General features: G+C 49.7%; 1 protein-coding gene across 1 annotated transcript in view; it reads right to left on the reverse strand.

Moving 5' to 3' along the window:
• Positions 1–23695, reverse strand: part of LOC127471468 (uncharacterized) — a 185287-nt gene that overhangs the window by 155734 nt on the left and 5858 nt on the right. The window contains exons 7-10 of the mRNA XM_051788394.1: positions 12154–12348; positions 2362–2557; positions 1245–1308; positions 739–787 (exon numbers count right to left, since the gene is read on the reverse strand). Of these exons, the coding sequence (XP_051644354.1) occupies positions 739–787; positions 1245–1308; positions 2362–2557; positions 12154–12348 (504 nt within the window). The remainder of the gene's footprint in view (positions 1–738; positions 788–1244; positions 1309–2361; positions 2558–12153; positions 12349–23695) is intronic.

The raw sequence follows: 23695 nt of genomic DNA on the forward strand, positions 1-23695 counted from the left end.
TCTTTGGAATGATGGAGCCAGGCTGGGCCAAACTGCCTGGGATTAGACACCAGAGCTTCTTAACTGACAGGACAAGAGGCGATTCCTCCACTCGCCCTTGTGTGCCAGTTACAGGACACATGGCTATAGACATTTTGCCTTGTAAACTCTGGACAAATGGTCTCCAAACAATCAATCCATAATGGAGGAAATCCCATCCTGAAAGGTCATGGAGGTTTCAGAAAAAAAAAAAATACAATCCCAGAACTTTGTAACATGTTGAAGTTGGATTTTGCAACTGCAAAGAACGTTTTTAATTCAGTTCCTATTTTCAATTCTTTTCTGGGTTTGAAAAGGAATAACCCATTCTAGGGTATTTTATGGATGTGGCCGGGGTTATGAGCAGCGCTCAGGGCCTTTAGATCCCTTGCAGACTCCTGTGTAAGTGCACTTCCCAAGTGCAGCACTGCAGCTGGGTAAGGAGCCACCAAGTAGCTGATGCATTAGCATAGTCAGTAAATAAGTCTGAGCAAAGGTGTCCTTCTCTGAAAGATACCCCTGCCCTCCTTGCCTTCTTTTGGGGACTTAATAAGGACAAGGTCTGTCCAAACCGTGTCTTGCAGGCTGACACTTGTCTGCCCTCAGAGGAACAGTCTCTGCAGCAAAGATCTCGTGGCCACCCAGAGCTGTGGCCACAGCTCCCAGCGGAGGGGAAAGCACTCGAGAGCTGCACAATCTGCCGGGGGTGCTGGCCCTTACCTGTCCTCCTGTGGCGATGTCAACTCCTCGGAAAACTGTTCCACAAGACCTAGAAACAGAGCAGCAGCCAAGAAAGGAGAAGGCGTTTAGGCCCTGGGTGAGAAAGCCAGCCCAGAGAGCAGAGCTCTGCTGCCCAGAGTGTTTATAAAACACTCGGCTTCAGCAGCAGCCCAGCAGCCCAGCAGCCCAGCAGCCCAGCAGCCCAGCAGCCCAGCAGCCCAGCAGCCCAGCAGCCCAGCAGCCCTCTGCCATGCAGGGTGGCCAGGAGAAAACATAGGACATACTCCACGTCCTGCTCCTTGTTACAGGCAAGAGACTGCCAGCATTGAGTTGTCTTTGACAATGCCTTCTGACCACAGTTATTAAATACTGATCAGGACTGACAGACAGGAGGATGTAAGCCCAGTGTCTGCCCATGTTTGCAGCTTGCCCGACTGCATGCTTGATAGGACACCAGCAAAATCCCTGGCCCATGGTTTTGTGGAAGTAGCTGAGATTGGACTTACCCTTGGCCAATTATCTGCTGTACAGTGTATTTCTTCGTAGGGTTCTCCTCACTCACAATGCCCTCTGAAAGAAACAACATGAAAGATGCTCATGTGAAACAGAGATACCACCTTGCAGCAGATCCGAAAGGCAGCCCCACTGTGCGGGGCTGTGAGCCCTTTGTAGTCAGCTGGTAACAACAACAACAACAACAACAACAACAATAACCACAACAGCAGAGGCAGCTCCGAAGCACAGGTGGCTCCACAAAGACTGATTTTCCACAGTCTTTTGAGGGTTTACCTTGACAGGAAACTAAGCCCATGGAGAAATGCTCAGAGGAGACAGAAATCAGAAAAGAACAGGCACCAATGAAAGAATTTGTTGTCTATAAACATTAAGAAGAGCTGGTGCAACAGAGCCCTTATTTTCTTGGAGAGAAACACTCCGTGTGATTCGGCCAAAGGTTTAGTAGTTTTGAATGCACTAAGTTAAGTGCATTAAAGATTAAATTTTGACAATTAAATTGAGGTTTGGAATCTACTGTTGTGAACAAGTGCCATTTTCAGAACAGAAAGAATATTATCAGGTGTTTACAGGAGAGGATGGAATCTGCCCAACCTTTCAGCAGTTTGCCAAAAAAAAGGCCTTTATGTTGTTCAAGAGCAGCATCTCAAGTTCTAATCCCTGAGAATGGGGCTTTAAGAACAAGGACCCTCATCACTGATCACCAGGCTGAGTTCTGAAGAGGACCTTGCCTGTGCCATTTGAAGAACCACACTGCTTGTCTTCAACCTTAGAGATTTCGGCAAAGTCTCTGTACTGCAATGACTTGCGAGGAGTCAGGAGTCTAAAGAGAATTTAGGAACCCTAATATTCTCTTGGGTTAAGCCCTCTGCACACAGGAGTTCACTAGGTCATTCACTAGGTCAAAGCCTTCTGCTCAACCAGAAACCATCTCTGCCTTTGCCTGGAGCGTAGATGGAAGCTCAGGAAAACTGAATCCAGCCCCAGCTGCCCTCAGAGGCAGAAGGAACAGCCACAGTGCTCTGTTGCTTCCTCTCTTCCTTTAGTAGAACTAAAGCTGACATGCATACCATGGACTGCTGTACCAGCCAGGAAATACATGATACGTACTGAGGTCATCAAGGTAAAGTTGTGTTAGTGGGGACAGCGTTGGCGGCTGGTGCGGGATTTTCTTTGGAATCCTTTTCTTCGGAATGCTTTTCTTCCGAGTGTCTCCTTTCCCGGTGCTTGTGCTTGGCATTTCAGTGTTGGCAAAGGTGACTTTTTTAGGTTGTGGTTCTTCAGCAGCACCAGGCCTCTTGAGGATCTGTGGCAAGAATTAGTTTCTGTCAGAAAGGTGGCTTGCAGAGCTGCCCTGAGATCATATTTCAAATGCAAACCCTTGGGAAGATGCTGTTGGCCACAAGTCAGGCTCTTAAACTGTCTCTTGCTGCCCACTTCACAAAGTGAATGGACGAGAAGAAAAGACTGGATTTACACGAGTTCATGGGCAGTTTCCTCTTCAATTTTCATGCATTTTCTCAACTAGGTCGTGCAGAGGGGCAACTACCCTCTAGGGCACAGTTATTCCTATCTGTCTTGCAAGGGACACTCTGACTCAACTTGGAAGTTCAAAACCTCTTTTCCAGGTGTCAGTGGCTGGGCTGAAGCACCATGTCATGGCAGGGCTAGAGCCCTCACAATCTTCAGTCCCAAAGAGCAAGCGCTGTCTGCTCAGGAACTTGCAGCTCTGAATGACACCAAAGGTAGTGCTAACCAAAGCTGGCACTTACTGGTTTTATCTCTTCAGGTTTTACTTTTCCAACAGCCACAGGTTCCTTCTCCACTTCTTTCTCTTCAACCTCCTGTCCAGAATCAGAGGGGGCCAGAAGAGGTTCTGGTGCTGCTGTTGTGTCCTGGGGACAGTCAGTAGAGTCAGGGACAGTCACCATTCTGTCCCTTGCAAGGTTGGATAGTTACACACAATAACAAAAGGGTCATTTCACAAAAGGCCACTTTCTTGTTCAGTTTGCTTAGATTTTCTCAATTAGGCTATTCAGACGGGCAGGTAACCCCAGGGCACAGTTATTGCTATGTGTCCTGCCAGGGACACTGGCTCAACTTGGAAGTTCAAAACCCCTTTTCCAGGTGTCATTGGCTGGGCTGAAGCACCATGTGATGAAAGGACTCCAGCCCTCACACTCTTCAGCCATGAAAAGCAAGCTTGCTCTCATCACAAGTTCTAAATTACACCAAAGACAATGCTAATGTAGTCTGGCACTTACTGATTTAATTTCTTCAGGCTCTGCAGCTCCAACAACAGCCACGGGTTCATCGTCCACTTGCTCTTCTTTACCCTCTTGTCCAGAAAGACAGGGAGCCAGCAGAGGTTCTGGTGCTGCTGTTGTGCCCTGGGGAAAGTCAGTAGGGTCAGGGACAGTCACCGTTCTGTCCCTTGCAAGGTTGGATAGTTACACACAATAACAAAAGGGTCATTTGACACAAGGCCACTTTCTTGTTCATTTTTCATGGTTTTCTGAAATAGGCCCTGTGGAGGGGCAGGTACATCCAAGGGACAGTTTCTCCTGTCTCCGAGGAATCCTGCACAGCAGTCTAAAGACTAAACAGGAAGGGTCAAAATCCCTTTTCCAGGTGTCAGTGGCTGGGTAGAAGCACAGTGTCATGGAAGGACTCCAGCCCTCGCACAGTCTTCTGCCATGAAAAGCAAGCTTGCTCTCATCACAAGTTCTAAATTACACCAAAGGCAATGCTAATGTACTCTGGCACTTACTGATTTAATTTCTTCAGGCTCTGCGGCTCCAACAACGGCCATGGGTTCATCGTCCACTTGCTCTTCTTTACCCTCTTGTCCGGAAAGAGAGGGAGCCAGCAGAGGTTCTGGTGTCACGTTTGTGCCCTGGGGAGAGTCAGAAGAGTCAGGGACAGTCACCATTCTGTCCCTTGCAAGGTTGGATAGTTAACACGCAATAACAAAAGGGTCATTTTACACAAGGGCCTGGCCAATTTCTTGTTTATGGATTTTCTGAAATAGGCCCTGTGGAGGGGCAGGTACATCCAGGGGACAGTTTCTCCTGTCTCCTAGGAATCCTGCACAGCAATCTAAAGACTGAACAGGAAGAGTCAAAATCCCCTTTTCCAGGTGTCAGTGGCTGGGTAGAAGCACAGTGTCATGGAAGGACTCCAGCCCTCACACTCTTCAGCCATGAAAAGCAAGCTTGCTCTCATCACAAGTTCTAAGTTACACCAAAGGCAATGCTAATGTAGTCTGGCACTTACTGATTTAATTTCTTCAGGCTCTGCAGCTCCAACAACAGCCACGGGTTCATCGTCCACTTGCTCTTCTTTGCCCTCTTGTCCAGAAAGACAGGGAGCCAGCAGAGGTTCTGGTACTGCTGTTGTGCCCTGGGGACAGTCAGTAGTGTCAGGGACAGTCACCATTCTGTCCCTTGCAAGGTTGGATAGTTACACACAATAACAAAAGGGTCATTTCACACAAGGGCCTGGCCTGGACAATTTCTTGGGCTGAAGTACCATGTCATGGCAGCACTCCAGCCCTCACACTCTTCAGCCATGCATGGCAAGCACTGGCTGCTCAGGAACTTGCAGCTCTGAATGACACCAAAGGCAGTGCTAACCAAAACTGGCACTTACTGATTTCATTCCTTCAGGCTTTGCTCTGATGTTTTCCTTCTCTGCTTGCTCTTCCTTACTCTCTTGTCCAGAAACAGAGGGAGCCAGCAGAGGTTCTGTTGATGGTGTTGTGAACCTCTCTGTAAGGAATCTCCTGGCTGCATCGAGCAGAGGACTGTTGTTGGTGAGACTATTGGATTTTTCTAAAACTGGATGCTGCCCAAAGGAAAAAGCAAAGAAAGGAGCCATTACTTTCCAAATGCAGTTTCCCACAGGCTCCAGCGGGATTCCTCTGGTTACCAGCAATACACATCAGGAGGACTGAGGGCACCATCTACACCTCCAACTTCATGTCCAGGACCTTGCTATCACAGGAAACATGGCCCATAAGGCCATTATTCAATTTCTCAAGGTGTCTGCAGCAAGGAGGTTTGCCTTGCCAGTGCTCGGGAATGCCACTTGCTGTCTCGGGCCTTTTTCCATTTCAGAAACCTCAAAGGACTCCCTTAGGTTCCTCTTCTCTAAAGACTTGGGCTATTTTAGGTGTGAAAACTGATGAGGAGCATAAGCCCCTCCTCGGGAAATTCCCGTACCTCTAAGCAAGGTCAACCCCAGGAGGATGCAGGCCTGTGTGTTGTTCTGAAGAGCACTGAGGTGGAGGTTCTCAGCACCCAGACAAGAGCAGGGACACAAGGGGCAGAGCGCTGATGGACTCAGCTCTGGCTTGCAGGGAGAGCAGTGTGTGCATTCCAGCCCTGCCCCTCCCTGTGCTGGCTGCCACCTTCCTTCCCAGCAGGGACAGCCCAGTGGCACCTTCTGCAGCTCCCTCTCTCTGCCACAAAACCTGCCAGAACCCTGGAGCACTTCTGGCCTGCTTGAATGTACCAGGCAGCAAATGGGGCTGGGACAAGGCCCGCTCAGCTGTCCCTCCTTGGGTGGCAGAAACCTCAAAGAGTGGGGCAGGAGGGACAAGCTGGGCCCCCTCTGAGGCTCGCAGTGAGCTCCCCACAGCCCCTTCCTTCTCCCAGGCCATTAATACTCTGACCACTTGGCTGGGACTGCTTCCTTGGGTCCCCCTCCACCAACACCATTTCAGCCTCTGGACCTGCTATTATTCTACTCCAGCTCTTTTGCCACCAGGTACAACCAAGTGTCCTCCCAAAGTACAAGCCAGGGCCACAGACAGGACCAGATGGTGGAAGACTTTTCCTTGGAGGAAAGGTCACGAGAGATGGCACTGGAGAAGGGAAGGTCCCAGGGAGAGCTTATTGTGGCCTTTCAATCCTTCAAGGGGACACAGTTTTTCAAAGGGCCTGTTGCAATGGGACAAAGGGTCATGGTTTTCAAGTGGAAGAGGATAGATTCTGGTTACATCTAAGGAAGTCATTGTTTAGAATGAGGGTGCTGAAACAGTGGCACAGGAAGTGGATACCCCACCCCTGGTCTGGTGGGACAGGGCTCTGAGCAACCCGGTCTAGTTGAAGATGTCCCTGCTCGTTGCAGGAGGGTTGGACTAGATGCCACTTAAAGGTCCCTTCCAAGCCAAACTATTCTAGGATGCTACTTAGTTGTCATTTGAAAAGCACCAAGACTGGAGATCAGTAGGAGAGGAGGCCTCCTGATGCCTCTGAGTTTGGCTGATGACAAAGCCCATCCCTGGACATCTGTTTTACCTGCAACCACTTTACTTGCAGAAGCAGCCTGGTAGGCCATCGGGGCCTCACATTCCCGTACAGGCAAGACTGCAGGTAGGAATTGAACACAGGTGGCGGATTTCTGGGATTCTCCAGCTCGCCTGGCACGTCCTTAGGCTTGGGACAAAGGAAACACAAGACAGCCATTAACCATCCCTCAGGCTGGCACTCTGTTGTAGCCGGCCAAGCTCACAGCTCGCTCCATGATTCTTAAAACTAGGAACGTCAAAGCTTCCTTTTCCACTCACAGAAGGACGGGCTGCTCTCTGTCCACCTCCATATCCACTGGTGATTCCGTCTGCAATGGGCAAGGCAAAATGAAGCAGATGCTGTCAGAAAACTGCCTCTTGTGGGGAATCCCATCACACAAGGCAACCCAAATAAAGAGCATTTTTCTTTCACAACATCTCTCCAGGATCAACAGTTCTTTTGCACAGCAAGCAAGAGAAGAGGACAAAACACCATATTCATCTTCTTCTACAGTTTCCTGTCTATTTTTTACGCTGTTTTCCCAGGAAATAAAACAAATAGAAACTCCATCAAGCAAATGTAAATTGTCCATTAATAGTCAATGCTTCTGTTCTGCCCAAGAGCTAAAGCAGCTTTAGCTAAAGAGCTAAAGAAGTTTCCTCTTCTTTTTTTTTTCTTCTTCTGTTCTCTTGGTTTTTGGTTTTGTTTTTTTTTTTTTTTTCTTTTAATAAATAGCAAGCATCAGTTCTCTTTAGCTTGCTGAAAATGGTTCCCCAGAAAAACTGTCCCAAAAGCCCCTCTAGCCATTCTGTCATAGCACACGAACAGCTCCTGGGTTCAGGAGCCTGCACTGTTTGGAAGTTGGCATTTTATTTCAAAAGACATTCATGTGATGACTCAAATCCTTTAGTTATGGAATTTAGCAAACAGGATGCTTTCCCCTCAGTTCTGGAGATAACTGAACAGTTTTGAGAACTTCTGAGAAGCTCTCCCAAGCCTGCATTTTGGAAGTTGTACTGGTAGAACCAGCAAAGTGAGGAAATTACAGACTCCACAGGCTATCCAGTGGAGTGCACAGAACCCCCTCAAGTTCCATTCCAAATGCTGTCCACACACAGACCCCTCCTTTTCAGACAAAGCTGTTGACAGGAGTTCTACCAAACTAAGGGCATCTTAAGGGCAGTTTTGTTTCTAAATCATCTCAGTGCCTAAGGAAGAGCATAAAGAACACAGCCATGCCAAAGCCAGGTATGCTGCCCCCAGGAACAAACACTACTCGCCTCTTGGGAAATCCATCACCTGGCAGGGCCTGTCTGGAGAAAAATATAAATTTGATGAAAGGAGCACAAAATCATGAACTGCAGCACAGCTTTGCCGAAACACTTCAGCAAAGCTGTGCTGCAGTCCAAGGGGCACAGCCCCTTGGGGGAGGGAAAAGAAAACCGTTCTCTGGTTTGCAGGCTCTCCACTGAGAGCTCCTCGATCCGGAAACTCTTCTTGGACGCCCGTTCGCAACTCTCCGCTGAGAAATCCTCAATCCGAAGACTCCTCTGCGATGAGCACACGACGAACTGCACCGCAAGCCGAGGCCCTTGGTGCCTGAATGAGAGCGTTCCACGGACACTGCAGTGGCCACCCAGCACTTCAGTGACATCACAGCGACAGTGGGGCAACAGTCCTGTGACATCACGGAACCAGCCGTTCAAGGTTCCCCACGCTGCAATGGTTTTGGGTGGCTTCTTGACCCCTGGAATGTTGAATCTTGCTCTCCTGTTGGAGCCTGACCTCCCTTTCTCGCAGTGACTTGTCAGCTTACCTCCCGATGTAAAGCTCACCTTTCTGCCTAAAACTCATCTGGAAATCAACTCTGCTCTTCCATGGAATAATGATTGAGGCTTAGCTTGTTTTCCTGGTGGTTCTTTGAAGCAATACAGAAACCAGGGTGTCAGAAAACAGACTGAGAGGGTCAAAGGCTTGAATAAATTCCTGGACATCTTATGAGGGAGGGTGGCATTTGAAAACTGATCCACCCGCTGAAAGCCCCGGCTCTACACTGAAACTATATTGAGAACACCTAGTTTTAAATTTTACTGTGGGAAAGGAATCTCACTTGTACAGGCTGACTGTCAAGAAAGGGGACAACGTGGTGCTGCAGACACTCATGGATCACCCGGCTGTTGTAGGATGGTTTCCTTTCAAGTGCCATCTCTGGGAGTTGGCTCCCAGTGTCTGTCCTCAGTGCTTTAAAATAACAAGTATCTAGTGCTTGGGAGTAGGAGCTGCCACAGGCACTCTGAACAGCATCAGGACTCTGCATTTTAATTCTCACAGTCTTCGAGGCCCGACTCTTGACTTGTTTGGTTGGGACTTGACTCTTGATATTTTGACTCTCAAAGGTAGATGCTCCCAGGAGTGCTGGGAACAACAGAACTTTTTAAATAGTTTTAGTTATTGGTTTTAATTAACCTTGTAATTGGTTGTTTTAACTAATCGTAAGTGGTGTGTTAGGCCTAAAATCACTTCTAGCTAGCCTTCAGCAGAATTTAACAGAAGCTGCCATTGTGAGAACACAGCTTGGGAAAAGTACTACAACTCCAAGGTTTGTTAGGCTAACCTCACTGGGCTTCAGTGAACAAAGCCTAGGAGAGAAGGATGTACTGTTGAAGTTGCCCATCTGAAATACAGAATTTATGGACCACAAGGACGTTTTCCAGAAGCCAGAGGATAAAGAAGGCACTAACAAAGCCTCGGTCGATGTGTTGGAAAGGCCCTACCAGAAGAAAAAGATGCTAAAAAGACTAAAACTGTGGACTAATTAGCATGGAAATTGGGAAATCCATAACCAATAGAAAATTGAATATTAGTTAACAAAAGAGCACTGTGTAATTAGAACCAAAAAACCATTAATTGCTTTGTTTGTTAAAGATGGAAAAACAGGTGAAAAAGTTTTGAATCCGTGTCTGTGCGGAGGCCGCTGGCCAGTGACCCACAGCCCGCAGTGCTGTGAATAAAGTAAAGCCTTGCTTTTTAGCACTAGCAATGCAGGGTTTGAGGGTTGTGTTATCCCGAGGATTTCAGAGGTATTTGACAACAGTAGCTGACTCCAGAAGAGTGAGATTCCTCCCCGGCAGCCCTCATGGCACAGCCCTCGCTGTACCAAGCTGGGCTTCTCCCCTTTTGCCGTGGAGAGGCTTGGAGGACATTCAGAACAGCTGTGATTGCCTGACATGGACAGCATTTGTTGTCAATCCCTCAGGGACACCTCCGTGTTCCACACGTGGCAGGGAGCCCTTGGAGCAGCTGTCAGAGTGGGGGTGCCCCCGTGGGTGCTTCCTGCCCGTTCTCCCCCCTTTGGCCACTTCTCCCATAGCCACTCAAGTCAGACTTTCTCCCAAGAAAGTTCTCTGCCCAGCACTGAGCTCCTGGTGCACCTGCAAAACCCAAATTCCCTTAGGCTTGTGGGAAACCTACAGGGTCACAAGCCTCAGTGGACATGGAGCTCTTAAATCCTTCTCCTATCCAACTTCTGTGTGCGTGTAAGATTTTCTGGGGCCCTGACTAGCCTTTCTGTCTGCTCCAGTGGAATATCAGGGCCACGGAGCAGCGGGTGTGTGTGAGGGGGTCTCCCTCTTTGCTGCCTGCTGAGGGGAAGGTGCTGAGAGACTGCGCATGCTCCGAGAGCGAGGTGAACCGTTCGGTGAGAGGCAGACTCGAAGCCTTCATCCCCTACGACCACCCGAGAGAAGTGGGCAGGCGCCAGAAGGCGTGTCCCGAGGCGTGTTTCCATAGACCAGCGCCCACTCTGGGGTAGTTCCTGAATATGTAAAACCGTGCGATGGATATGGATGACCTGCGGGGAGAAAACGGGAGCCGTGAGGGGGGAGCGCTCGCGCGTGTCAGGCGGAGTCATCCCCGCGCGTCCGGCAGCGTAATAAACAAGTAGCGGCTTCATAGCGCCTGTGGCTCTTGAGTTTTACTAGCGTCGCCTTTTCCCGGCATCACTGAGGCCTCAGCTGAGATGGGGTGACCCCCAGGCTGAAGCAAAACCGCTGCGGGCTGAAGCAGCGGGGCACAAGGGCTGAGATGAGAATGGCTCTGGGCTTAGACAAAACCGGCTGCAGCTGAGGCGGGGGCGGGGGCAGTTATGAGGCAGAAAGGGCTGTGGGCTGAGGCAAAATCGGCTGCGGGTTGAGGGAAAAACTGGTCCGAGCTGAGGCAAAACCGACTGTGATCTGAAGGAAAAATGGCTGAGGGTTGAGGGAAAAATTGGTGCGGGCTGAGAGGAAAACACCTGAGGGCTGAGGCAAGAACAGTTGCCGATGAGGCGGGGCGGCCCCCAGACTGAGGCAGCAGCGGCGACGGTTCTCAGCCTGGGCGATGGGGTGGGGTGGGGCGGGGGGAAGAGGCCAGGCACTGAGCACAGTGGCGAGTCGTCTCCCTACAGCTCCCCGGCCCCACGCCGTCCCACTGCCAACTTGAAGGAAGCCCCAGTTCCCTCCCACACACACAGCTTTCCGGTTTTCCTTTAATTTTTTCCTGTTCTCACACAAACGCTACATATATACACACTGTATATACACACACTATATGTAAAACTATTTACACAGTCTCGCTCTGTATATACACACACAAATATGTACATTATCTATATTAAAGCGAGCATTATGTAAGGGGCTACAGTGCAGCTGTGCTGCAGTCCAAAGGGCACAGCCCCTTGGGGGAGGGAAAAGAAAACCGTTCGCTGGTTTGCAGGCTCTCCACTGAGAGCTCCTCGATCCGAAAACTCCTCTTGGATGCCCGTTCGCAAGCTCTCCGCTGAGAAATCCTCAGTCCGAGGACTCCCCAGCAACGAGCACGCGAGGAACTGCACCGCAAGCCGAGGCCCTTGGTGCCTGACTGAGGGCGTTCCACGGACACTGCAGTGGAATATACAGAGTTATATACACTACATATATACACACTATATACACAGTCTCTCTATATACAAACACTTATATACATTATCTATATATAAGGGGCTATCTATTCTATAAGGGGCTACAGTGCAGGAGAGTGCTGTCTGCTCAGGAACTTGCAGCTTCCTTCTCTACTTGCTCTTCTTTCAACCAATAGGGTTGTCTGTTCTTGCGCATGTCCCTTGAATCCCTTGCCCGTGGGACACGCCTCCTACGCTCGTCCAGAATGAGAGGGAGCCAGCAGAGGTTCTGGTGTCACGTTTGTGCCCTGGGGAGAGTCAGAAGAGTCAGGGACAGTCACCATTCTGTCCCTTGCAAGGTTGGATAGTTACACACAATAACAAAAGGGTCATCTCACACAAGGGCCTGGCCACTTTCTTGTTCATGGATTTTCTGAAATAGGCCCTGTGGAGGGGCAGGTACATCCAGGGGACAGTTTCTCCTGTCTCCTAGGAATCCTGCACAGCAATCTAAAGACTAAACAGGAAGGGTCAAAACCCCTTTTCCAGGTGTCAGCGGATGGGCTGAAGCACCATGTCATGGCAGGGCTCCAGCCCTCACACTCTTCAGCCATGCATGGCAAGCACTGGCTGCTCAGGAACTTGCAGCTCTGAATGACACCAAAGGCAGTGCTAACCAAAACTGGCACTTACTGATTTCATTCCTTCAGGCTTTGCTTTGACATTTTCCTTCTCTGCTTGCTCTTCCTTACTCTCTTGTCCAGAAACAGAGGGAGCCAGCAGAGGTTCTGTTGATGGTGTTGTGAACCTCTCTGTAAGGAATCTCCTGGCTGCATCAAGCAGAGGACTGTTGTTGGTGAGACTATCGGATTTTTCTAAAAACAGATGCTTCCTACAGGAAAAAACACAGAAAGAAAGGAGCCATTACTTTCCAAATGCAGTTTCCCACAGCCTCCAGTGGGATTCCTCTAGTTACCAGCAATACACATCAGGAAGACTGAGGGCACCATCTACACCTCCAAATTGATGTCCCTGATCAACATTAGGACAAAACAAATGCTGCTAAAATATTAGGAACTTGCAGCTCTGAATAACACCAAAGGCAGTGCTAACCAAAGCTTTCATTCCTTCAGGCATTACTTCTCTGACAGCCACAGGTTCCTTCTCCACTTCTTCCTCTTCATTCTCCTGACGAGAATCAGAGGACTCGAGAGGACCACCCGAGAGAAGCGGGCAGGCACCAGAAGGCGTGTCCCGAGATTTCCATAGAAATCCATACCACTCTGGGGTAGTTCCTGAATATGTAAAACCGTGCGATGGATATGGATGACCTGCGGGGAGAAAACGGGAGCCGTGAGGGGGGAGCTCTCGCGCGTGTCAGGCGGAGTCATCCCCGCGCGTCCGGCAGCGTAATAAACAACTATCGGCTCCATAGCGCCTGTGGCTCTTGAGTTTTCCTAGCGTCGCCTTTTCCCGGCATCACTGAGGCCTCAGCTGAGATGGGGTGACCCCCAGGCTGAAGCAAAAACCGCTGCGGGCTGAAGCAGCGGGGCACAAGGGCTGAGATGAGAATGGCTCTGGGCTTAGACAAAACCGGCTGCAGCTGAGGCGGGGGGGGGCAGTTATGAGGCAGAAAGGGCTGTGGGCTGAGGGAAAACCGGCTGCGGGCTGTGGAAAAACTGGTGCGGGCTGAGGGAAAAACTGGTGCGGGCTGAGGGAAAAACTGGTGCGGGCTGAGGGAAAAACTGGTGCGGGCTGAGGGAAAAACTGGTGCGGGCTGAGGGAAAAACTGGTGCGGGCTGAGGGAAAAACTGGTGCGGGCTGAGGGAAAAACTGGTGCGGGCTGAGGGAAAAACTGGTGCGGGCTGGGGGAAAAACTGGTGCGGGCTGGGGGAAAAACTGGTGCAGGCTGGGGGAAAAACTGGTGCGGGCTGGGGGAAAAACTGGTGCGGGCTGGGGGAAAAACTGGTGCGGGCTGGGGGAAAAACTGGTGCGGGCTGGGGGAAAAACTGGTGCGGGCTGGGGAAAAAACTGGTGCGGGCTGGGGGAAAAACTGGTGCGGGCTGGGGGAAAAACTGGTGCGGGCTGGGGGAAAAACTGGTGCGGGCTGAGGGGAAAACACCTGAGGGCTGAGGCAAGAACAGTTGCCGATGAGGCGGGGCGGCCCCCAGACTGAGGCAGCAGCGGCGACGGTTCTCAGCCTGGGCGACGGGATGGGATGGGGTGGGGTGGGGTGGGGTGGGGGGAAGAGGCCAGGCACTGAGCACAGTGGCGAGGAGTCTCCCTACAGCTCCCCGGCCCCACGCCGTCCCGCTCCCAACTTGAAGGAAGCCCCACTTCCCCCCCACACCTTTCCGTTTTTCCTTTAATTTTTTCCTTCCCCAATTCCAAGCCATACCAAAACCCCCATCAATGGGACTTCCCAGCTATGAATAACAACAAAAGTTAATTTAATAATGAAGTGGCTGCAAAGATCAGAGTAGATACTTGCCACCGCCCGGTGGGGAAGGAAACAGGGACGCGACAGTGCACAGAAGACTCCACCAACATAGAAGGAAGGGATGCAATGGCTACTTTATTAGGAGGAACGAGGACTTATACAGGGTTCAGGTGAGGGAGGTCCGATAACCGGGGCGGAGCATGGGACGGACATCTCAGGGTGCCCCAGGATTGGGGAGTAGGGAGAAGGAGGGAGGAACTTGGGAGGAGTCAGGTATCTGGGGCCAATGGGAGCTCACTCCGCACTGCGGCATTTTCTGGCCAATCAGTGTGGGATGAGCGGGAAAGCAGGGGAGAGTAAGGGAGAAAACAACTTTTGGTGGGAATAACTGGGGACAAGTTCAGACATGTCTGGGGTAGTACAAGTCAAGGGGATTGATACAGAGATATATGTGCGGGTATGTTATAAGTAAATGAAACTTAGCCTAAAATATAGCAGCAAAATTTATTAAAGATTTATATAAAGTGCAAATAAGCAAATCAGCACGCTGGGCTGCTGGGGAGACCCCTTCTCCACACACGGCCAGCAAAGCAGAGGGCAAAACCAGTATTCTTTGTACTATTGTCAATTCCCTTCCCATAGTCACTTGTTATCCTTCTATTGCATCCGAGTTCGCAAACCTGGTTCTGGTTGGTTCTTTTGCACACTCGCTTTTAGTTGCCAGGTACTTTCCTTTCCATAGTTTTAGGTAATTTTTCATCCTTGAGGCCTACTGTGTGAGTCTCTTCCAGATGTCCATCTTGGATACTTTTTATCGTCTTTGTTCTTGACTCTTTGATCCTTGTCCATTCTTTCATTACTTTAAGTGTACACTTTTAGACAATATACAAAAGACTTATTCAGTAAGGCATAACAACTTTTTTTGTCAGCTTAGAAACTGTAGCTGCAGGACTATCAGCTTATAGTACTGACAGATTAATTGCCCATTCTGTAACTTACAGTCCACCGGCCTTAGCAGAACCTTGATTACAATTATATATATATATAAAAATATATCAAGCAATACTGTTAAAAGAGTAAATTACTACGACTATTACTACTACTAATTTGATGAGGAAATTATGTTACAACTACTAATCTATTACCAGTACATTAAACTGAGTTCAGAACTGGGGTAAAAACATGCAAGTCCATTAGTTGGTGTTTTCCTCAAGCACCATTCAGGTATCTCCAAGCTTGGAAACGCTGCCATTCTGTTTCTTGTTCCTCCACACATACGTTGGCTGTTTTCCAAGTCCTTCTTTACTCTGCCTCCTTTGCGAGTGGAGGCATATCAGTGTTGGGAAAGGAGACTTCTTCAGGTTGTGGTGCTGCAGCAGTGCCTGCCATTGCAGAGCTCTTGAGGATCTGTGGCAAGAATTAGTTTCTGTGAGAAAGATGGCTTGCAGAGATGCCCTGAGATCATAGTTCAAATGCAAACCCTTGGGAAGATGCTGTTGGCCACAAGTCAGGCTCTTAAACTGTCTCTTGCTGCCCACTTCACAAAGTGAATGGACGAGAAGAAAAGACTGGATTTACACGAGTTCCTGGGCAGTTTCCTCTTCAATTTTTATGCATTTTCTCAACTAGGTTGTGCAGAGGGGCAACTACCCTCTAGGGCACAGTCATTGCTGTGTGTCCTGCAAGGGACACTCTGACTCAACTTGGAAGTTCAAAACCTCTTTTCCAGGTGTCAGGGGCTGGGCTGAAGCACCATGTCATGGCAGGACTCCAACCCTCACACTCTTCAGCCATGAAAAGCAAGCTCGCTCTGATCACAGGTTCTAAATTACACCAAAGGCAATGCTACTGTACTCTGGCACTAACTGATTTAATTTCTTCAGGCTCTGTGGCTCCAACAACAGCCACGGGTTCATTGTCCCAGTTGGATAAGTCCAGCCCAGCGCTGGCTGAGGTGGGGGGCACAAATTGCTAGCCTGTTCCCGTGTGTCGCATTTATTTGTTGTACCGGGGCGTGCGACAACGCCCCCCGCTTCCAGGTTTTTGGCCCCCTTCTCCCTTTTGGGGGCTTGTGGGGTGCTACTGCTAAGGGTCTCCTGGGACAATTTCTTTGAAAGTGGTCAGGGGCACCACAGATGTAACAACCACTTTTGGCTCTGGTTCCTTCCTGCAGTCTCAGCCAGGCACTTAGTGCTGTTGCTAACGAGTCAGTTCGATGTCCCACTGAGCCAACCCCTTGGCAGGCGCGAACCAGCTCGGCAATGCTGCAGCTTTCCCTCTTAGGAAGGGCTTGCAAAGCTCTTTTACTGTCTGGGTTCGCATTTTTGAAAGCCAGCTGCCTGTGCAGTATTTCTCTGGCTTCATCAATTTCAATCTGCCTGTTTAGGGCAAACTGCAGCCAATCTAAAAATTGGTAATATGGTTCTGTTGGGCCTTGTATTATTTTTGTGAATGATAAAGAATTATGCACTCTCTTCTGAGGTGGAGAACAAAGAGATATATTTCAAATATAGTGCTTCCTTTTCTACTCTGGGACACGCCTCCTACACTTGTCCAGAATCAGAGGGAGCCAGCAGAGGTTCTGGTGCCGCTGTTGTGCCCTGGGGAAAGTCAGCAGAGTCAGGGACAGTCACCGTTCTGTCCCTTACAAGGTTGGATAGTTACACACAATAACAAATGGGGCATTTGACACAAGGCCACTTTCTTGTTCATTTTTCATGGATTTTCTGAAATAGGCCCTGTGGAGGGGGAGGTACATCCAGGGGACAGTTTCTCCTGTCTCCTAGGAATCCTGCACAGCAATCTAAAGACTGAACAGGAAGAGTCAAAATCCCTTTTCCAGGTGTCAGTGGCTGGGTAGAAGCACAGTGTCATGGAAGGACTCCAGCCCTCACACTCTTCAGCCATGAAAAGCAAGCTCGCTCTGATCACAAGTTCTAAATTACACCAAAGGCAATGCTAATGTAGTCTGGCACTTACTGATTTAATTTCTTCAGGCTCTGCGGCTCCAACAACAGCCATGGGTTCATTGTCCACTTGCTCTTCTTTACCCTCTTGTCCGGAAAGAGAGGGAGCCAGCAGAGGTTCTGGTGTCATGTTTGTGCCCTGGGGACAGTCAGAAGTGTCAGGGACAGTCACCATTCTGTCCCTTGCAAGGTTGGATAGTTACACACAATAACAAAAGGGTCATTTCACACAAGGGCCTGGCCAATTTCTTGTTCATTGTTCATGGATTTCTGAAATAGGCCCTGTGGAGGGGCAGGTACATCCAGGGGACAGTTTCTCCTGTCTCCGAGGAATCCTGCACGGCAATCTAAAGACTAAACAGGAAGGGTCAAAACTCCTTTCCCAGGTGTCTGTGGCTGGGCTGAAGCACCATGTCATGGCAGGGCAACAGCCCTCACGCTGTCTGCTCAGGAACTTGCAGCTCTGAATGACACCAAAGGCAGTGCTAACCAAAGCTGGCACTTACTGATTTCATTCCTTCAGGCATCACTTCTCCAACAGCCACAGGTTCCTTCTCCACTTCTTTGTCTTCAATCTCTTGTCCAGAATGAGAGGAAGCCAGCAGAGGTTCTGGTGTCGCGTTTGTGCCCTGGGGACAGTCAGTAGAGTCAGGGACAGTCACCATTCTGTCCCTTGCAAGGTTGGATAGTTACACACAATAACAAAAGGGTCATTTGACACAAGGCCACTTTCTTGCTCAGTTTGCATAGATTTTCTCAACTAGATTGTGCAGACAAGCAGGTAACCCCTGGGCACAGTTATTGCTATGTGTCCTGCAAGGGACACTCTGGCTCAACTTGGAAGTTCAAAACCCCTCTAAGCAAGGTCAATCCCAGGAAGATGCAGGCCTGTGTGTTGTTCTGAAGAGCACTGAGGTGGAGGTTCTCAGCACCCAGACAAGAGCAGGGACACAAGGGGCAGAGCGCTGATGGACTCAGCTCTGGCTTGCAGGGAGAGCAGTGTGTGCATTCCAGCCCTGCCCCTCCCTGTGCTGGCTGCCACCTTCCTTCCCAGCAGGGACAGCCCAGTGGCACCTTCTGCAGCTCCCTCTCTCTGCCACAAAACCTGCCAGAACCCTGGAGCACTTCTGGCCTGCTTGAATGTGCCAGGCAGCAAATGGGGCTGGGACAAGGCCCGCTCAGCTGTCCCTCCTTGGGTGGCAGAAACCTCAAAGAGTGGGGCAGGAGGGACAAGCTGGGCCCCCTCTGAGGCTCGCAGTGAGCTCCCCACAGCCCCTTCCTTCTCCCAGGCCATTAATACTCTGACCACTTGGCTGGGACTGCTTCCTTGGGTCCCCCTCCACCAACACCATTTCAGCCTCTGGACCTGCTATTATTCTACTCCAGCTCTTTTGCCACCAGGTACAACCAAGTGTCCTCCCAAAGTACAAGCCAGGGCCACAGACAGGACCAGAAGGTGGAAGACTTTTCCTTGGAGGAAAGGCCACGAGAGATGGCACTGGAGAAGGGAAGGTCCCAGGGAGAGCTTATTGTGGCCTTTCAATCCTTCAAGGGGACACAGTTTTTCAAAGGGCCTGTTGCAATGGGACAAAGGGTCATGGTTTTCAAGTGGAAGAGGATAGATTCTGGTTACATCTAAGGAAGTCATTGTTTAGAATGAGGGTGCTGAAACAGTGGCACAGGAAGTGGATACCCCACCCCTGGTCTGGTGGGACAGGGCTCTGAGCAACCCGGTCTAGTTGAAGATGTCCCTGCTCGTTGCAGGAGGGTTGGACTAGATGCCACTTAAAGGTCCCTTCCAAGCCAAACTATTCTAGGATGCTACTTAGTTGTCATTTGAAAAGCACCAAGACTGGAGATCAGTAGGAGAGGAGGCCTCCTGATGCCTCTGAGTTTGGCTGATGACAAAGCCCATCCCTGGACATCTGTTTTACCTGCAACCACTTTACTTGCAGAAGCAGCCTGGTAGGCCATCGGGGCCTCACATTCCCGTACAGGCAAGACTGCAGGTAGGAATTGAACACAGGTGGCGGATTTCTGGGATTCTCCAGCTCGCCTGGCACGTCCTTAGGCTTGGGACAAAGGAAACACAAGACAGCCATTAACCATCCCTCAGGCTGGCACTCTGTTGTAGCCGGCCAAGCTCACAGCTCGCTCCATGATTCTTAAAACTAGGAACGTCAAAGCTTCCTTTTCCACTCACAGAAGGACGGGCTGCTCTCTGTCCACCTCCATATCCACTGGTGATTCCTCCGTCTGCAATGGGCAAGGCAAAATGAAGCAGATGCTGTCAGAAAACTGCCTCTTGTGGGGAATCCCATCACACAAGGCAACCCAAATAAAGAGCATTTTTCTTTCACAACATCTCTCCAGGAGCAACAGTTCTTTTGCACAGCAAGCAAGAGAAGAGGACAAAACCCCATATTCATCTTCTTCTACAGTTTCCTGTCTATTTTTTACGCTGTTTTCCCAGGAAATAAAACAAATAGAAACTCCATCAAGCAAATGTAAATTGTCCATTAATAGTCAATGCTTCTGTTCTGCCCAAGAGCTAAAGCAGCTTTAGCTAAAGAGCTAAAGAAGTTTCCTCTTCTTTTTTTTTTCTTCTTCTGTTCTCTTGGTTTTTGGTTTTGGTTTTTTTTTTCTTTTTCTTTTAATAAATAGCAAGCATCAGTTCTCTTTAGCTTGCTGAAAATGGTTCCCCAGAAAAACTGTCCCAAAAGCCCCTCTAGCCATTCTGTCATAGCACACGAACAGCTCCTGGGTTCAGGAGCCTGCACTGTTTGGAAGTTGGCATTTTATTTCAAAAGACATTCATGTGATGACTCAAATCCTTTAGTTATGGAATTTAGCAAACAGGATGCTTTCCCCTCAGTTCTGGAGATAACTGAACAGTTTTGAGAACTTCTGAGAAGCTCTCCCAAGCCTGCATTTTGGAAGTTGTACTGGTAGAACCAGCAAAGTGAGGAAATTACAGACTCCACAGGCTATCCAGTGGAGTGCACAGAACCCCCTCAAGTTCCATTCCAAATGCTGTCCACACACAGACCCCTCCTTTTCAGACAAAGCTGTTGACAGGAGTTCTACCAAACTAAGGGCATCTTAAGGGCAGTTTTGTTTCTAAATCATCTCAGTGCCTAAGGAAGAGCATAAAGAACACAGCCATGCCAAAGCCAGGTATGCTGCCCCCAGGAACAAACACTACTCGCCTCTTGGGAAATCCATCACCTGGCAGGGCCTGTCTGGAGAAAAATATAAATTTGATGAAAGGAGCACAAAATCATGAACTGCAGCACAGCTTTGCCGAAACACTTCAGCAAAGCTGTGCTGCAGTCCAAGGGGCACAGCCCCTTGGGGGAGGGAAAAGAAAACCGTTCTCTGGTTTGCAGGCTCTCCACTGAGAGCTCCTCGATCCGGAAACTCTTCTTGGACGCCCGTTCGCAACTCTCCGCTGAGAAATCCTCAATCCGAAGACTCCTCTGCGATGAGCACACGACGAACTGCACCGCAAGCCGAGGCCCTTGGTGCCTGAATGAGAGCGTTCCACGGACACTGCAGTGGCCACCCAGCACTTCAGTGACATCACAGCGACAGTGGGGCAACAGTCCTGTGACATCACGGAACCAGCCGTTCAAGGTTCCCCACGCTGCAATGGTTTTGGGTGGCTTCTTGACCCCTGGAATGTTGAATCTTGCTCTCCTGTTGGAGCCTGACCTCCCTTTCTCGCAGTGACTTGTCAGCTTACCTCCCGATGTAAAGCTCACCTTTCTGCCTAAAACTCATCTGGAAATCAACTCTGCTCTTCCATGGAATAATGATTGAGGCTTAGCTTGTTTTCCTGGTGGTTCTTTGAAGCAATACAGAAACCAGGGTGTCAGAAAACAGACTGAGAGGGTCAAAGGCTTGAATAAATTCCTGGACATCTTATGAGGGAGGGTGGCATTTGAAAACTGATCCACCCGCTGAAAGCCCCGGCTCTACACTGAAACTATATTGAGAACACCTAGTTTTAAATTTTACTGTGGGAAAGGAATCTCACTTGTACAGGCTGACTGTCAAGAAAGGGGACAACGTGGTGCTGCAGACACTCATGGATCACCCGGCTGTTGTAGGATGGTTTCCTTTCAAGTGCCATCTCTGGGAGTTGGCTCCCAGTGTCTGTCCTCAGTGCTTTAAAATAACAAGTATCTAGTGCTTGGGAGTAGGAGCTGCCACAGGCACTCTGAACAGCATCAGGACTCTGCATTTTAATTCTCACAGTCTTCGAGGCCCGACTCTTGACTTGTTTGGTTGGAACTTGACTCTTGATATTTTGACTCTCAAAGGTAGATGCTCCCAGGAGTGCTGGGAACAACAGAACTTTTTAAATAGTTTTAGTTATTGGTTTTAATTAACCTTGTAATTGGTTGTTTTAACTAATCGTAAGTGGTGTGTTAGGCCTAAAATCACTTCTAGCTAGCCTTCAGCAGAATTTAACAGAAGCTGCCATTGTGAGAACACAGCTTGGGAAAAGTACTACAACTCCAAGGTTTGTTAGGCTAACCTCACTGGGCTTCAGTGAACAAAGCCTAGGAGAGAAGGATGTACTGTTGAAGTTGCCCATCTGAAATACAGAATTTATGGACCACAAGGACGTTTTCCAGAAGCCAGAGGATAAAGAAGGCACTAACAAAGCCTCGGTCGATGTGTTGGAAAGGCCCTACCAGAAGAAAAAGATGCTAAAAAGACTAAAACTGTGGACTAATTAGCATGGAAATTGGGAAATCCATAACCAATAGAAAATTGAATATTAGTTAACAAAAGAGCACTGTGTAATTAGAACCAAAAAACCATTAATTGCTTTGTTTGTTAAAGATGGAAAAACAGGTGAAAAAGTTTTGAATCCGTGTCTGTGCGGAGGCCGCTGGCCAGTGACCCACAGCCCGCAGTGCTGTGAATAAAGTAAAGCCTTGCTTTTTAGCACTAGCAATGCAGGGTTTGAGGGTTGTGTTATCCCGAGGATTTCAGAGGTATTTGACAACAGTAGCTGACTCCAGAAGAGTGAGATTCCTCCCCGGCAGCCCTCATGGCACAGCCCTCGCTGTACCAAGCTGGGCTTCTCCCCTTTTGCCGTGGAGAGGCTTGGAGGACATTCAGAACAGCTGTGATTGCCTGACATGGACAGCATTTGTTGTCAATCCCTCAGGGACACCTCCGTGTTCCACACGTGGCAGGGAGCCCTTGGAGCAGCTGTCAGAGTGGGGGTGCCCCCGTGGGTGCTTCCTGCCCGTTCTCCCCCCTTTGGCCACTTCTCCCATAGCCACTCAAGTCAGACTTTCTCCCAAGAAAGTTCTCTGCCCAGCACTGAGCTCCTGGTGCACCTGCAAAACCCAAATTCCCTTAGGCTTGTGGGAAACCTACAGGGTCGGAAGCCTCAGTGGACATGGAGCTCTTAAATCCTTCTCCTATCCAACTTCTGTGTGCGTGTAAGATTTTCTGGGGCCCTGACTAGCCTTTCTGTCTGCTCCAGTGGAATATCAGGGCCACGGAGCAGCGGGTGTGTGTGAGGGGGTCTCCCTCTTTGCTGCCTGCTGAGGGGAAGGTGCTGAGAGACTGCGCATGCTCCGAGAGCGAGGTGAACCGTTCGGTGAGAGGCAGACTCGAAGCCTTCATCCCCTACGACCACCCGAGAGAAGTGGGCAGGCGCCAGAAGGCGTGTCCCGAGATTTCCATAGACCAGCGCCCACTCTGGGGTAGTTCCTGAATATGTAAAACCGTGCGATGGATATGGATGACCTGCGGGGAGAAAACGGGAGCCGTGAGGGATGAGCGCTCGCGCGTGTCAGGCGGAGTCATCCCCGCGCGTCCGGCAGCGTAATAAACAAGTAGCGGCTTCATAGCGCCTGTGGCTCTTGAGTTTTACTAGCGTCGCCTTTTCCCGGCATCACTGAGGCCTCAGCTGAGATGGGGTGACCCCCAGGCTGAAGCAAAACCGCTGCGGGCTGAAGCAGCGGGGCACAAGGGCTGAGATGAGAATGGCTCTGGGCTTAGACAAAACCGGCTGCAGCTGAGGCGGGGGGGGGGGGGGGCAGTTATGAGGCAGAAAGGGCTGTGGGCTGAGGCAAAACCGGCTGCGGATTGAGGGGGAAATTGGTGCGGGCTGAGAGGAAAACACCTGAGGGCTGAGGCAAGAACAGTTGCCGATGAGGCGGGGCGGCCCCCAGACTGAGGCAGCAGCGGCGACGGTTCTCAGCCTGGGCGATGGGGTGGGGCGGGGGGAAGAGGCCAGGCACTGAGCACAGTGGCGAGGAGTCTCCCTACAGCTCCCCGGCCCCACGCCGTCCCGCTGCCAACTTGAAGGAAGCCCCAGTTCCCTCCCACACACACAGCTTTCCGTTTTTCCTTTAATTTTTTCCTGTTCCCACACAAACGCTACATTATATATACACACTATATATACACACTATATATACACACTATATGTAAACACTATTTACACAGTCTCACTCTGTATATATGCACACACACACATATGTACATTATCTATATATAAGGGAGCATTATGTAAGGGGCTACAGTGCAGGAGAGTTATGGGGTGTTGTGCAAGTGCCCTAGACAGTACAGAGTCCAGGTATGCCCATAGCACTGTAACACACTATCTATATACAATGGTAATAATTCTACAGTACCTTGTGTGTCTATATATTTTCTAAATTTGCACACCCCCCATATAATGCTCCCACATTTAGTAATCTCCATGATGTCAGTTGTGCCATTTCATGGGGAGCCTCCAAGCCATGAGGATCTGTCATTTTGTGGGGCCTCTCCCAGGGAAGGCTGTCACCCTCTG

Source organism: Manacus candei, unplaced genomic scaffold, assembly GCF_025592945.1.
Source record: "Manacus candei isolate 608988 ecotype Guabito, Panama unplaced genomic scaffold, ASM2559294v1 h1tg000003l, whole genome shotgun sequence".
Classification (NCBI taxonomy): Eukaryota; Metazoa; Chordata; class Aves; order Passeriformes; family Pipridae; genus Manacus; species Manacus candei.